This window comes from Aythya fuligula, chromosome 6, assembly GCF_009819795.1.
Source record: "Aythya fuligula isolate bAytFul2 chromosome 6, bAytFul2.pri, whole genome shotgun sequence".
Classification (NCBI taxonomy): domain Eukaryota; kingdom Metazoa; phylum Chordata; class Aves; order Anseriformes; family Anatidae; genus Aythya; species Aythya fuligula.
In genome coordinates, this window is record NC_045564.1 from 6,671,711 (window position 1) to 6,686,367 (window position 14,657).

The following is a 14,657-nucleotide window of genomic DNA, read 5'->3' on the forward strand; positions in this document are numbered from 1 at the left end:
TGTAGCTTTTCTTTTCCACCATGACCTCTGTATCTTTACGTTAGCTGGTCTATTCTCTGGCATTACATTTTTTATTTTCTGACATTACACTTCGGCACTGCTTTGCATGCATTTTACCATCATCTGTCCCAGACCTGCCATGCAATGTGTGTAAACCATTGTTTAGGCAAGCGGTATTAGCAAAGGATGAGCATATCTCATAAACTGGTCATCATTCCACCACTGCAGAAACACTGGTGGTGGTTTTCAGCCCATCTCCCAAGTTAAAAAATATGTTCCTCTAGAAGGAGGTTGCCTCAGCACAGTAGCTTTTTGTATTGTTTTAGCTGAAGGTGAAAACCCTGACAATAGAATGAATTGCATTGTTTTCTTCATCCACTACTTTGCACTGAAGCGGATGTGAAATGCTTCCACCATCTTTTGTCCCAGCTCTTACTGGGAACAAACAACTCAGGCAGCAAGATCTTTAGACTTCCACAGCTGTTTCTATAGCACTCATATTGTGATTTTGCTTTGTATTTTCTTGCAGGAAATACTGTTTTTTCACCGTGACAGTGCTGATTTTTCACCGCTGTGAGTTTGCTTTTGTCTAGAGTGCCTGTATCTTGATTTAATCACACGGACTTAGTCTTGACCCTGTGAACACCAATAGCGTTGCTCCATGTGTGTGGCAGATCTTAAATCTATATAAAACTCAGATGACACATTAGTTATTGACTTTGTGGACTTTGGAAGCGTTGTCCACATTACAGCCTTCTGTGAATAACATCAGATTTTGTCTAATCAGTGGCAAGAACTTGAGGCTTTTTATATAGCTGTGAGAGAAGAGATGTACATGACACATGCTTAGTTTTGACATATAAGTGCATTAGAAATGGGATAATAAAAATGATGCAACTTACCATTAGCAAAAATATTGGTTTAGCTGTACATACCTGTGTGTATGTACATGCACGTGCATTTTGAAATCAATGTGAGGCCTTTTCAGGTGGTTTATGACACAGTAGAACAGGATCATGTATGGTGCTTTCACATTTGCAGTGCTTCTGTGTATTCCGTAGAAATCAACATGTTTTATGTGTTTATGGAGAGGAGAGCAGAAGTCTGTCAAGATGAATGGGTGTACTATTAGATCCCTCAAGGTATGACGCTGACGTATTTTTCTGGAACATATTTCTGCCTTCTCATTCCTGACATTCATGATGCTATGCCATTACTGTGCTCATAATTTTCCATGTGGTGCTTCCTCTTGTGTTTTTGGGTTTTTTAACACAGTAGGCCAAATTTAAAAAGAAAACACAGAAATACCTCACAGTAAGTAAATACACAGATATTTTAACATATAGAATAATTTGTCACATCATTTATGAATTGTAATCTTCATTGTGATACATCATCTAGACGACTGGAAATTCTGTCTGTGTCAGATATGTATGTATGCATCTGTGTGCGTGTGTATGTGTTTGTGTATATATCTGTATGTGTGCATATGTATACATATATATACACATAAATATATGCACATTCATGCATAAAAAATTGTTTACTTTAATGATCTTTATACTAAGAACACAGCATATATACAGAAGTGAGTTACCATATGTTTACATGAGAGCCTTGCTGTTTCTTCAGACATTTACTGAAGACATTTTCAGTGACCATAGAAGTTGCCCAGGATGTTCAAGCCATACAGTATGGGCGAATCACAGCATGTGCTTGCTCCAAGGGACGATCTTGCATTTACCCTGGAAGCAGCTCTGGGGACAGGACAGGTGCTTGGATACCCAGTGTCCTTCTATGCTGGAAAATGATCTTGAGGCTCACTGGGTGAGATTCCTGCAGGGTTGAGTCACACTAACCCTTTGTAAACCAGAGAGAGCTCCCCTGCTGACAGCAAGGCATAGCAGAGGACAGCCATCAGCTGCTTCTGAAGGATTCCCTTGCAAAACATCAACATAAGTGCAAGGCTGGGACTGCAAAGGGCTGGAGTGATTGACTCTAGGTAGTACCACTGACCCCAGGTGAACAAAGATTTTTATAGTGGGGTGTTAGGGAGGTGCCTTAGACAAACCTTTATTTATCAAAAAGTCAAGTTTCAGTTCTTTGTCTCGTAACAAGCACAGCCCTAACAGAGGTCTGCATACAAAATATTTTTTGTACCTCAGACATGAGTTAGTGTTAAAACAGGCATAGCAGGAAAGCTCAGGGAGGATTCTACAGGCTGTAAGGAAACAAGAGGAGTTGAAAGAAAAGGGTATTTGTGCCTGCTTATTTATGTAAGTGTTCTGCCTGTTCTTTCTACTTTTTTATTTGTTTGTTTGTTCCATTTTGATGAAGTATTTCCCAACATAGGAACATTTTGTTTACTGGAAAACTATGTACAGCTTCACTGAGAGAGAAAAGCCACAGATGTTGTAAAGAAGTCTCTTGATATTTGATACCAGGATAAAAATGAAGATAACACATTGCCATTTTCTGTTGTGACTATTTGTAGTGGATAAGTGCTTTCTAAGTAATGCTGGGAACTGAAATCTCAACGGGACTTGATGATTTTCAGTCATTGTTCTTTCCTGATGAAGGAAAAATCACAAAGTCCTGTAGAGCTGACATTTTGCCTCTTGTCTTCCAAATCCATGTTTAAAGCAAATCTTGAATTCTTCACTCAGTGTTGTCTTCTTCAGTGCTTTATCCTTCAGTATTCTGTAACCTTTTGTACTTTCACACCTAAACAGATAGAGTATTGTAGATAAAGACAAAAAGCCCCAGAAGCTGACTATTCTTGTTTTGGCCAGCCACCTTGGCCTTAAAACTTCTTTTGTGGTTTCTCATCTGTGTCTTTCTGTCACTCTCTCGACTCTGGGAACAGACTGCACAATGATCTTCTGCATTAGGAAGCCTTAATTACAGTCTGCAATGGGATTTGTCGATCTACCATGTGACGTCAGTGCGTGGAGTTTGAAATCATGCTTGAAAGGAGCCCTAAAGGGAATTGCTAACTTTATTCTCAAAAGGAATTTGTATAAGGGAGCCTTCAATCCAAAACAATGCAATACACTTTAAGGGAGAGAGGCTGGAATGATGGAAGATAACTAGAAACAGAGTCCAGTCTCACTTTGGGTGTTCTGGTCATTGCAGAAGATGTATGCATAAAAATTAGACAATATGTGATTTTCACATGGAACGTTTATAATATTCACTACTGATTTTTATGTCCTATTACATGATATAGTATTACTTAATATATGGGCAATTAGGTTTATGTATCCTTCACTTTAAAGTTAGAGGCTGATAGAAAAGCAAGTAAGGTAGGAGGGTATTCAGGAAAAAGAGACAGTAAGCATGATTTTCTGTATTAAAGAAGTGGGGAGGAAGGGTCATGGTCTGGTTCACCTATGTTGGAGTAGGTTTGGGTTTTCTATGCCAGTTAGGGTGGCATTGTTTTGGGCAGACATCAGCGTGACCAAGACCAGAATCTGTCCCGCTGTACACCTATTTCATGGAAGTCATGATAATGTAAAAATGGCCCTGTTATCTTCAAGCTAGTACATCAGTGTGAGGAGGGGATTTAGACCAAGACTGTGCTCCTCAAGTTTTTTGTACTACTATTCTAACTGGTAAGAGACTGTGTTCCTTTCTCCCTACCCCTCCCTGCAATCCCCTCTGTACTCTTTACCTCTTTAGGTTGCCATAGCTTTGATGATCATTTGACCTCCAACCAAGAAGGAGGAAAATCCAAGAACGTTGTGAACCTGGGAGCGATCCGCCAAGGGATGAAGCGCTTTCAGTTTCTCCTGAATTGCTGTGAACCAGGCACTATCCCCGATGCCTCCATTTTGGCAGCAGCCCTAGATCTTGTAAGTCATTCTTTGGTTTGTTTTTACCTGCTGAGTGAGAGCATGTGCATACGTGGTGGTCCGTTGTCACTCACTGATGTCGGTCATGCCCACGCAGATAGCAGGTAAAGCATTTATAGTAGTGCCAACGGGTAGTGCTGTTAGCAGCTGGAGTTTTAGCACCCATGACTGGATGAGCATGCAGAGAAATTGGATCCTTTTTTTTATTACATGGCTTCGCACAAATAGATTATTGCTAGCACAAAGCTTTTATTGTCAGACTTCAAATTTTGCTCACAGCTGTTCTGCTTCTGCTCCTACTGTCAATACTAAGTTTCAGAATAAGGACTGAAGACTAAGTAGCTACCTGGGGAGGCACAGTAATTCCACTCAGGAGTTCGGATAGAGTTATAAATATACTAGGCAACATTAAACTATTAGTCACCAGAGCCAGTCAGTGGAAAAAGCTTCAAATGCTGCTGTGCGTGCTTTTAAATGCAGGTACTGCTAATTTGCAGATCTAAGACACAGAAGTGACACAATTCAGTCCTCCTGCCTGACAGTGAGTGTCTCTTCTGTACCTCCTTCCTTCCTTTCCTTGCAGCTGCTTTTTTTAACAGTCCCTCTGTTTATAAAGCAGTGGTTTTCAGCCTGTGGTTCATGGGCCAGTGGGACTCTGAGATGATTGTGAGAGGGTGTGACAAAGACAGCCAAGAAAAGCCATCCAGTTATTTGTAACTTGTCTGCACAGTGTTCTACTTCTGTGTTTGGATGTCCGCAAACTGAGAAAGGTTGAAAGCCACTGCTCTCAAAGCATCCACATCCTCTATCCCACTGTCTTCCTACTTGCCACTTCTTGCCTCTTAAACTGTCGTGCCATTTGTGCTCATACTCAGTTTTTTTGCTCACTGCTGGAGATGCCAGACCTATGGACTCCCATTCTGCTAGTGCCCTGCTCTGAGCCGTGCTGTCTTGTCTGCTCCATAATTCTGGGGGTGAGATACTCTGTGCACCAACTCTTTACATCATTCTTAACCTTGCATCCTTAGGTCCCATCCATCCCAGCAAGTCTGCCTTAATATTGGCCAAAAGTCACTGTTGCTATCACATCACAGCTAGTTCTACTCTTTGGACTGCTTCCTGTCTCTCCTCCAGTGGACAGATGCTTTCTTCACTAGTGCCCACTCTTCCTGTCAGGGTTTGTTGGCCCTCTGGCTGAAAGCTATGGAAGGAGTTGCTAGTTGTGAAGTCTGGCTTGCAGTCTCACAGCCAGAAGTGGTTCCTACCAGTCAGGGTTGCAGTGAGCTTGGAAAATGGCTTGGGAAGATAGTCACTCGTGCTTTGCTTGCTGCACAAACACAAAATCATTCTTCAAGGCTGCCAGGCTACTACTACCCCATTGTACATGGGCAGAGAGAAGTCATTGCTGTCCAGTATGCCACTAAAATCCTTCCAGGGATGTGTTACTTTGTGTGCTTATGCATCAGCCTGTCAAAATGGATTTGGCAATTATTTCCTTATATGCTGAAAATGTCTTATTTATTTTTTAAATTTGACACATGCTTAAGACACAGACCGGCTTATTGTGTGCCTGTGTGTGAAGTCAACTGGAAACTACCGATATAAGTGAACAATTTTAAGATGTCTGTTCTGACTTCCCAGGCTGGCTTTTACAAAACCGTTTCACTCTGTTTCCTTTCCCATGTAATGATGAAGATGGCTTCAGTGAGGGGCTGCAGTGTAAGGTAGCTCTCTGGCCAAAGCACATGGTAAGAGAGCAGCCTTGTTAAAATCTGGCTATGAAGACTAGCCTGAGTAGTGTATTTGTTGGTCCACAGTGACTCATTTAAAATCAGTAGAATCAAAATTATTACAGTGAATAAAATGTTGATTTCACTACAGCCTCTGCGCAAACGAGTATTAATACTTACATGCATATAAAGCACTACACAATTTTAGAGGATTTGGTAGTATTCTTAAGTCAGTACCATCAGCATATTTTAATTCATTGCTGGGTGGATTGCAGTTCTTACAAGTTGCCTTTGGAGATTGTCAGGCACTTACATTCTGTATTTCTGTATTTGCTGTCAGTCTGCAATCATCTAGTGAAGGCAGAACTGTAGCACAGCATCTGCTATGAAAAATTTCTAATACTTCCCAAGATCATTGAAAACTCTGGACCAAGGCCTTTTCTTGCTACTTGTGACTGGGATTGTGATACAGAGCAGAAAATAATACTATAGCTGCCTGAAATTCTTTTTTCTTTCTTGGACTTCTACTGTGTGGTTTCAGAGAGGGTGTGACCTGATACAAAGCACAGATTTTTATGTTATGAGAATTTGTAATTCTGCAGCCTAGTAGCAGGGAGCCAAATAAGCTGGCTTTAATAAGCTGCCCCTTCAGAAGATACACAAAGTGGTTATGTACCATGAAGGAGAAATTTGTGACATCTATTGGAATGCATACACACCTTCTCCTTCATTTGTTGTCTTCTGTTGTATGTTCCCTGTAACATCAGCAGTCTGAGAATAAGACAACTGAAACCCCGGTCTGTCATTCCAGTGGCCACGATTTGGTCTTTTTCTCTACATTTTCTCATTGCTTTGCCTGCAGATTTTTTTTGGGCTGTAAGAAGTGCTGTACACAGGGGTATCATTATGGACTAGCTATGGATTTGAATGAGAGCCCAAGGTTCTGGGATCAGAGTTTCTAGAAAGTCTACAGCTAAATGAAGGAAACCTTGTTCAAATTACAGACTTTGGAAACTACTTTCAAGTACCTGTTCAGCTGGCATTTTTTTCTACAAAGTATTAGAGATATGTGGAAGTTATGAAGTCGCATGCACTGCAGGTTTCAAAAGATGACAGCTTGTCATCTCACTGTACCACTTAATGGCAATGTATGCTGTTATGGAAAATTCCCATATTTTATTTCAGTAGAGCACACCCAGCAGAAAACATTCTGGTTTTTTAACTTGTGTTTTCAGGCTTTTGAAGTAATAGTTGGAATCAGGTTTGACGTGAATTAAAAGCTGCTTAATTCATTTTATCCAGCCTAGTTGCTATGGCAACCTCTGAAAAATTAAAGGCAAAATACTCCAGTTTCAGTTTTCATAAACTTCTTAAGCATACTCTTTCATGCATATTTTGACAAGAAATTCCATTCTTATATGGACTTAAAGATCTTTGATTAGCCTGGATGTTTATACAGGTTTGCCACAGTGACTTAAGGAAATTAGAGTAGTGAAACAAAGGCTACATCCTTATGGAGATAATGATTTATTTATACATTAAACTCAGGATTTTCTTAGAATTAGAAACCATGTAGTTAACGTATTTTCCCAGAAACACCACCCATCCTTGACTGAATTTTATAAAGCTGCAAGCAATTTATGGCTTTGCAAGCATTTAATGACACTTGATAATATATTGCAGGTGGTTTCATCTCTATGTCACTGGCTGAAATCCAGACTTGGCAATAATAAAACTGAATTTCTTTCCCTTAAAAGAAATTTTGAAGGTTGGATGGCAAATAATACGATGTTTCAGTCTGGTCAAGTTTCTGTAAAGGGTTCCAAAAGGCCCTTGTCTAGCACTTTATAAAGAAGTTACCTAAAGTATCCTAATTAGAGTAGCGTAAATGACTCAGATGGGAAAACATGAGCTTTCCTTTGATGAGTTTAGCAGAGTGATGCTTACCACTATTCCACTTCTCCAGTACATTCTTGAGAAGTATGATCTGCTCTGTTCTAACGTGCATCTCGTACCCTAGTAGAAATGCCATAATGGCACTGCTTTACCACAGGGTTGTGTTTGAGAGGACCTACCAAGGAGTGGGAGGGCAGAAGGAAAGTCTAAGCTGCAAGAACAGGAATGCTTTCCAGGGTCTTGACTGCATGTAACCGGAGGCCTCAGGTGGGCTCCATTGTTCCCATGTCCCTGTTTGGGTAGGAGAAATGTTTGTCCACAGGAGGACGTAGCATCTGGAAGGAAATCAGAGGTTGCACCAAATAGGTCCCCACAACAGATGACTGGGAACAGAAGCAAGGATTTTACTTGATTGTTTTTGCACATAATCAGAGAGATTTGAACTAATATTTTTGAGGCTGTTCTCCTAGACTTTGCTTAATAATTCACTCATAACCTGATTTCAGTACATGTGCTTGGCTACTTCTCATGCCAGACTTAACCTCATGGCTAGACAAAGCAGAGCTATCCAGACAGCAGCTTTTGAGAGTACATGCATTTACTTTATGTACTTCAGAAGTAGATTGTTGCTATTTTGCTTTTTTTTTTTTCTTGTAGAGACCAGTGGAAATATTTTTTTTCTCAAAGTGCCTTGCAGAGTATAAAAGAGGGCAAAAGAAAATTACTAGTGGTTAATTTGTTTTATAAAATTCATTGTCCTTGAAGCCAAACCTGGACCTAAACACTCTGTGGTCATAAACCTCTCCACAATCAGCTGTACTTGAACAGTAATGTGATGCTATAAATTTCCAGATCCATTCTGTATTTGCTCCCTCCCACTCAGGTCATTGCTTTTGCTCCTTTTGTACAAATCAGGTTATCTGTTGAAAAGCTTCATTGGGAGTACTTGAAATTTTGTTAAGAAAGTGGTGGGTTCTTATTCATGTCAATTTAAGTGGTACAAAAATAATTTTCAAAAGGCAAAGCAATAAAGTATGTCTAATATTAAAGGTGGACTTGTGAATGGTTTCACAAGCAGGGACAGGCATGTGAGAGTATTGCTACTGTGTGAAGTTTTGATAGTGACCATGGTAACTTGTGTTCTTTTCAGCTATGCATCGCCTGCCTGATTCATTTCTCTCCATTTGTGATGTGTTTCTCTGTGGTGTGAATCCATCCCTGTCCATTCTGTTACATCTTCATCTTTCTCTTTCTGCTGCTTCAGGTTTCACTGAGCCTCAGGTAAGCAATCACAAGGAGCTTGTGCCCCGTGTTGTTCAGAAACTCCTCTCTCATGCACGGGGTCTTTATAGTGCTTCTGAATTTGGAATTCCTGTGCCAGGACACATTCTTCCTGCCTTCACACCCTATCCTAGATATGCTCCTTTAGTTATAGTAGTTGAGTGCTCCCATAGCCCTTACAACATGTCTTTACAAGATTCCTGTATGCTAAGAAACTGTGATTTTATGAGTGGTGAACTAAAACAGGAGACCAAGACTGGGTTTCCATCTTTTCAATGCTTACACGTCTCCAGGTCCGGTGAAGGTTTTGCTATGTGAGAATAAGAAAATAAAGTCCTTACCTATTTCTGTGTTCATATTTCATATGGACAACAAGCAGTCTGTAATGGTTTTTCAAGGTGCTAGATATGAGTTTTGTTTCTGGTTGTGGATGAGTGTCTGACTTCAGATTTCTGCCTTCCTGGTGAGAACATTGGGTAAGCTTTAATGTTCATCCTGCTCAAAAGAATTGCTGAAAGATTGCTATTTTCTTCCATCATTTGAAGAAAATATAATCAAAAAGCTTGTATTTTATTCAAATGATGGAAGAAAATAACCATCTGCAGTTTTTAGTTGCAACAGGAAGTTGCATCAGGAAGCAATTATATTTTTTCTTGTTAGTGTAGACAGCACATAATCCTTTTTCTTCTTCTTCTTTTTTTTTTTTTTTTTTGACTGTCTTCTAAAAGGGATGACTCTCTTCCATCCTGTTAGGAGTAATTTATGCAGTACAGAATTTCTTTAATTTGGGAATTAATTTTTGGAACATTCTTTTGAAAATTTCTTGCTTTCAACTTTTGATTGAAGCACTATTGAAGGCACTATTTAATAATGTTATACAGACCAACTAAAGTTGTTCATGGACAATAGTTGAAGAACCTGCCCTTACAAATAGATGCTGATCTGTTTAAATTATCTCACTAAAGCTGCCAGTATCTACCTGCATAGAACACATGTTTGTGCTCTGTAAAATCCCATCTAGGGAAGCATCAAAGCCAACTTGTGAATTGTGGACATTGTTTTATCGTTAGTTTTAAAACTTGCAGGCCACAGGGGTTTTTGCTTGTGAAAATTGCAGGAAAAGAGGGGTAAGATTAAATGGAAATGAGGAGGACCATTTAATTTTAGTCACTTTCCATGGCTTGTAAAGATGTTATTTTGAACACAGCTGTAGACTGCTGTGAAGAAAGCTCCTTCCTGAGGCTAAGCTACCCTTTAGGAAACAAACTGCAGTGTCAATTTTTGAACGTACTTGTGAGTTGCAGAAGTACACTTTATTGGTCTAACTTGGATCCTGCTAGGCCAATTCATACAAACCAAGATAGACTCAATATCGTATCACCCATTAAAGAAAAGTACTTTTCCAAGTTGGGGGGTGAGGGGAGATCCCTCTGAAAATTTATCAATGCCATCACTTCAGAGCTCAGCTGCCTGATGTGAAGTTCCAATACTAAATTGTATGGTACTTCCTTAAGTTATTGCTATTATTATGGTACTGCTAAAGCAGTTAGGCCAGTGAAATTCTTTTGACTTATCATAGATTCGTAGAACAGCTTGGGTTGTAAGAGTCCTCAAAGATCACCTAGTTCCACCCCACCCTGTACAGGCAGGGACATCTCCCAGTAGGTCAGGGTGCCCAGGGCCTCGTCCAACCTGGCCTTGAACACCTCCAGGGATGAGGCATCCACAGCTTCTCTGTGCAACTGACTTATGCCAGTAAAGGATTTCACTGTCCATATCTGCTTGTTCTAAGGGCAAAACAGCACTTTTCCTAGTTTAGCAAGCCCGCATTCATGTTTCCACTCCCAAGCTCCACAAGCAAAACTTAACGGGACAAACGCTAGGATTTGTGTGTCAATGCTACTAATTGTGCTTGCAGTATTTGCAGGCTTACTGGAGGAGATGAAAAGAAAACTTGACTCACTCCTCCAGTAGAAGTGTCAGGTAAACACTTCTGCTTTGTGGCAGCTAATGTGGTTTTTGAACGAAAGGTGGTGAAACAGAAGATTGCTTATAATGTGGCTCTTCTTGCCCCTTCGGTGGTCCAACTAAGCATGACTGCTCAGTCACTATGGGCCTTGATTTTATTAGCTTGAGGTAAGATTCATGGCAGAGATCCTGTTTTCAGACTTTGGAGAGATCACTCAGTCTGTGTGACTGCATGGCAAGCCTGTGAAGTAATTGAATAAAGCACAAAATCCTCTAATATTTGTTGTTCCAAATGTATTTGTATTTAAGGTGGTTTTTTTACAAATATTTCAGGAAGCTCCTGTAGTAGCAAGAGCAGCCCTGTTCCTTGAGTGTGCACGTTTTGTTCATCGCTGCAACCGTGGCAACTGGCCCGAGTGGATGAAAGGCCACCATGTGAACATTACCAAGAAGGGCTTGTCCCGTGGACGTTCTCCTATTGTCGGCAACAAAAGGAACCAGAAGCTGCAGTGGAATGCAGCTAAGCTCTTCTACCAATGGGGAGATGTAAGAGCTTGTTTCTCTTCTATTTACGTTTAAATGTAAACCAAAATGTGAAGGTAATTTGGTCATCTGCAGGATTTCAGTTTAAGTAAAATGGGGACTCAGGAGCCTCCTCTCCGAATTGCACTCCACAGCCTGCCCTTCCCTGGTCCTTGCCGTGTTCAGTTTGAGGATCCTTTCAGCCCACTTTCCTGTCTCCAGCACTTACTGTATATGAATGCTTAAGGAAGAGTAAGAGCAGTGTTTATGATAATACTTGCTCTTTTTTTAGCTTCCAACTCTTTAAAAACAGACCAGGGCTGTTTGGGCTAGATGTGGTGCTGTGTATTTAGCAACCTTCAGTGGATTTCTTCAAGGTATTTGTCCAGTCTCTCTTTGCACCCTTACAAACTGTTAACACTCGTCATTCTTTGGCAAGGAGTTCTGCATAGCTACTGCATGTCATCTAAAGAACTGAGCTTGGCTTCTTCACATTTTATTTGATCATGATCTTGTGCAATATGTGATCAAGACAATTGCCCTGCCTGGTCCTGTCAGTGCACTTGCAGTTTCTTTGGAAGCCCATACCTGCTGAAGGTCTGATGCTTACTGCAAGCCATTTCACACAATTAAAAATACTGGGAGGAGTCCCTTTGACCTCCATGGTACCTGGTACATATGTCTAGCTGGAACTGAGCTTACTGCTTCTCACCTCTTTGCACAAAACCAGTCATTTCTGCAGAGTGTCATGATCAAAAAAAAAAAAAAAAAAAAAAAAAGAGGGGGTGCAGGTTCTCCATTCTCCATTTGCTAGGAAATCCAACAGTAGTTAAAGATCTATGACTGCTTTAATGTAAGGTTGGAGAACACGGTGTAAATAATATGTGATAGATTGATTAGTGCTTTGTGGAGACGCACGCAGACCATTTCTTACTTAAATGACTGAAACATAAAAGGGAAAAAAATTGAGAGATGTGGAGTTTATTTAACAATATACAGATAACTGAGATAACTATTGGCATCAGCTTGCAAACCACGATAATACCACCTTTTTCTCTTTGTGTAGCAGTCTACTCTCTTCATTGTTGCTGAATTTCACAGGAACTACTTAATAACAAGGAAGAAGAGCTGTAATGCTGTCTTCTTTGTGACTGTTTGTTTCTGCTTCACTTGAGCTGAGACAGGAAAATTATATAGTGCTAGCATGACCATCAGTTCTGACTTCCAGAAGATTCAGAAATCCTCTTTAATATCTTTCTCTGAAACTATGCAAAGCCAAGAAGGCCACAGGGGAAGTGTTTGTTAAAACTCTGTAATTAAACACATTTCCTCTTTTGCAAAGTGGTATCACAGGATCAAGTTTTACATACTTGTCCGTGTTCTCTTTACCTATCTGCAGCAAAGAAAATCAAAAGCTCTGAAGCATCTTAACAGGAAAGCATACTTCTTGCTAACACACCTTTATCTGTAGCTTTGCTGACAGCACCACAAGGGCTGTTTACATGCTGATAAAGGTGCTAACAAACAGTCACAAAGAAACAGTCAATGCCCTTCTAGAGAATGTTACAGTGGAAATTCAGTCTGCCTGTCTTCCTTATGTCAATCCCCTCTACACCATTACCCATGCACCTTCCCAGCTTTTATGGGCATATGGTCAGCTTGTTGTTGGAAGGTGGATCAGGAAATCTCTTCTTTGTAAATGGAAGCAGGCTTTATCAAGCATATGCAACTGTTTTATGGAGGAAATGTGGATTGTTACTGGATTCTTAAGCCACAGGATGGTTGTTCAAACAGAGGATGTACATTCTTGGTGAAAAGGCTTGGCAAAAATCTGGCACATATATATTGAGGGAAGACAGAAAATTGGAAGAAATTCATACTAAATACTGACCTATTTGTCATTTCTGTTGTTATTTGACACAATCTGCAAGAAATCTCCTGAAATCTGGCAGTTTTCAAATTTTGGTTGAAAAAACCAGGGAAATAAATAATGTTTTTTGTAGCAATTACTCTCTTATCATCTCTTTTTTTTTTTTTTTTTTATTTTACTGCATTTGCAGACAACAGAAATGGAGCTGGGACATTCTCTTCTGGCTGGAACATCTTCTCAGCCTGCAAGGACCACCGCTGAGTTGGGCTGAAATTCTCACATCGTTGTGCTTTCTCTTTCTCCCTGTCTGCAGGCAATTGGTGTCCGCCTCAATGAGCTGTGCCACGCTGAGAGTGAGAGCCCTGCCAACCTGCTGGGCCTCATTTATGATGAGGAGACCAAGAGGCGCCTGAGAAAGGAGGATGAGGAAGAAGACTTTTTAGATGACAGTAAGGAGACTCCCTTTACTACAAGAACCCCCGCTTGTAAGAACCTCTGCTTTAGGAGCACTTAATTTTTCTTCTCTTTTCATCTTCTTGCCACTCAGTTGTATTTCCCAGTCCCTCACCTCCACCTCAGCTTCTTTCCCTGTTCTTTCTGTGCCTGGATGTACAACATGACAGATGGATAGGAGTACTGGGAAACTTTGAAGGAAAAGAGGGGCAGAAATAGGTAGTGAGTTGTAATTCCTGTACAGTAGCAAAAGTAATTATAAGCAGGGTAGTAATTTATTTATTGAGTCTTGCTGTCACTCAAATGTCCAAAGTGGTTCAGACTCCCATCCTTTCTAGTTATTTCTGCTGAAGTGTTTTTGTAGGATTAGCTGCCTTTCTGTTTCTTAGCATTGAAGAAAAGAGTCATCTTCTCACCTGATATAAATCGGCACAGCTCTGCCAAAGGATTTTAAATCTTGACTTCACTGTATTTGCCTGATTCTCAAGCAGAAACTTAGTACAGTATAAAAAGTATCATTAAGACCCGTGTAACAAGATGACTAAAATACACACATTTGTGTGTGTGTGTGTCTGTACATGAGAGTGGGAGGGTGATAAATCACTGATTCTGAAAGTCTAGGTAGGCATACAAATTCTAACACAGTCTGTGAATCAAAATAAGTCAAAACAGCTACTGTCGTAGGTGAAGGTGGTAACAAACATTATGTCCTCTCCAGACACCATTTGTATATATGTCTGTGCCGTAATGTACCACTGCCTGTATACATGTACTGTTGTTTGCCATTGGATATAGTGTGCTAGTACTGTTTGTGTATCTTCTGGTTTCATTTTCTGTGGTTGTAAGTTTGTTCTTACTGAATCAAGGCCAGCTTTGGGATAGAGGGAGCAGTGAAATGGCGTTTGTGGGAAATAATGTCAAGACAAGGTATCAGCACTAAGCTTAGACTTAGATATGTGCCACTACGTATGTAGTGTGTCAACCCTAGCAGCCTGGGTTCCAGATATTTTATTGGTTTATTCTTTAGGAGATGTATCCAAAACAGGAGAGTGCACGTAAAGTTTTTCCTCTCCTGCACTGTGA

At 40.3% G+C, this 14,657-nt stretch overlaps 1 protein-coding gene across 3 annotated transcripts in view; it reads left to right on the forward strand.

Annotated features, from left to right (window-relative positions):
• The window catches only part of UNC80 (unc-80 homolog, NALCN channel complex subunit), a 126,209-nt gene that overhangs the window by 38,911 nt on the left and 72,641 nt on the right, over positions 1-14,657 (forward strand). For all 3 annotated transcript variants that reach the window (XM_032189640.1, XM_032189639.1, XM_032189641.1), the window contains exons 22-24: positions 3,682-3,854; positions 11,063-11,275; positions 13,435-13,570. In XM_032189640.1, coding sequence (XP_032045531.1) covers positions 3,682-3,854; positions 11,063-11,275; positions 13,435-13,570 — 522 coding nt within the window. The remainder of the gene's footprint in view (positions 1-3,681; positions 3,855-11,062; positions 11,276-13,434; positions 13,571-14,657) is intronic.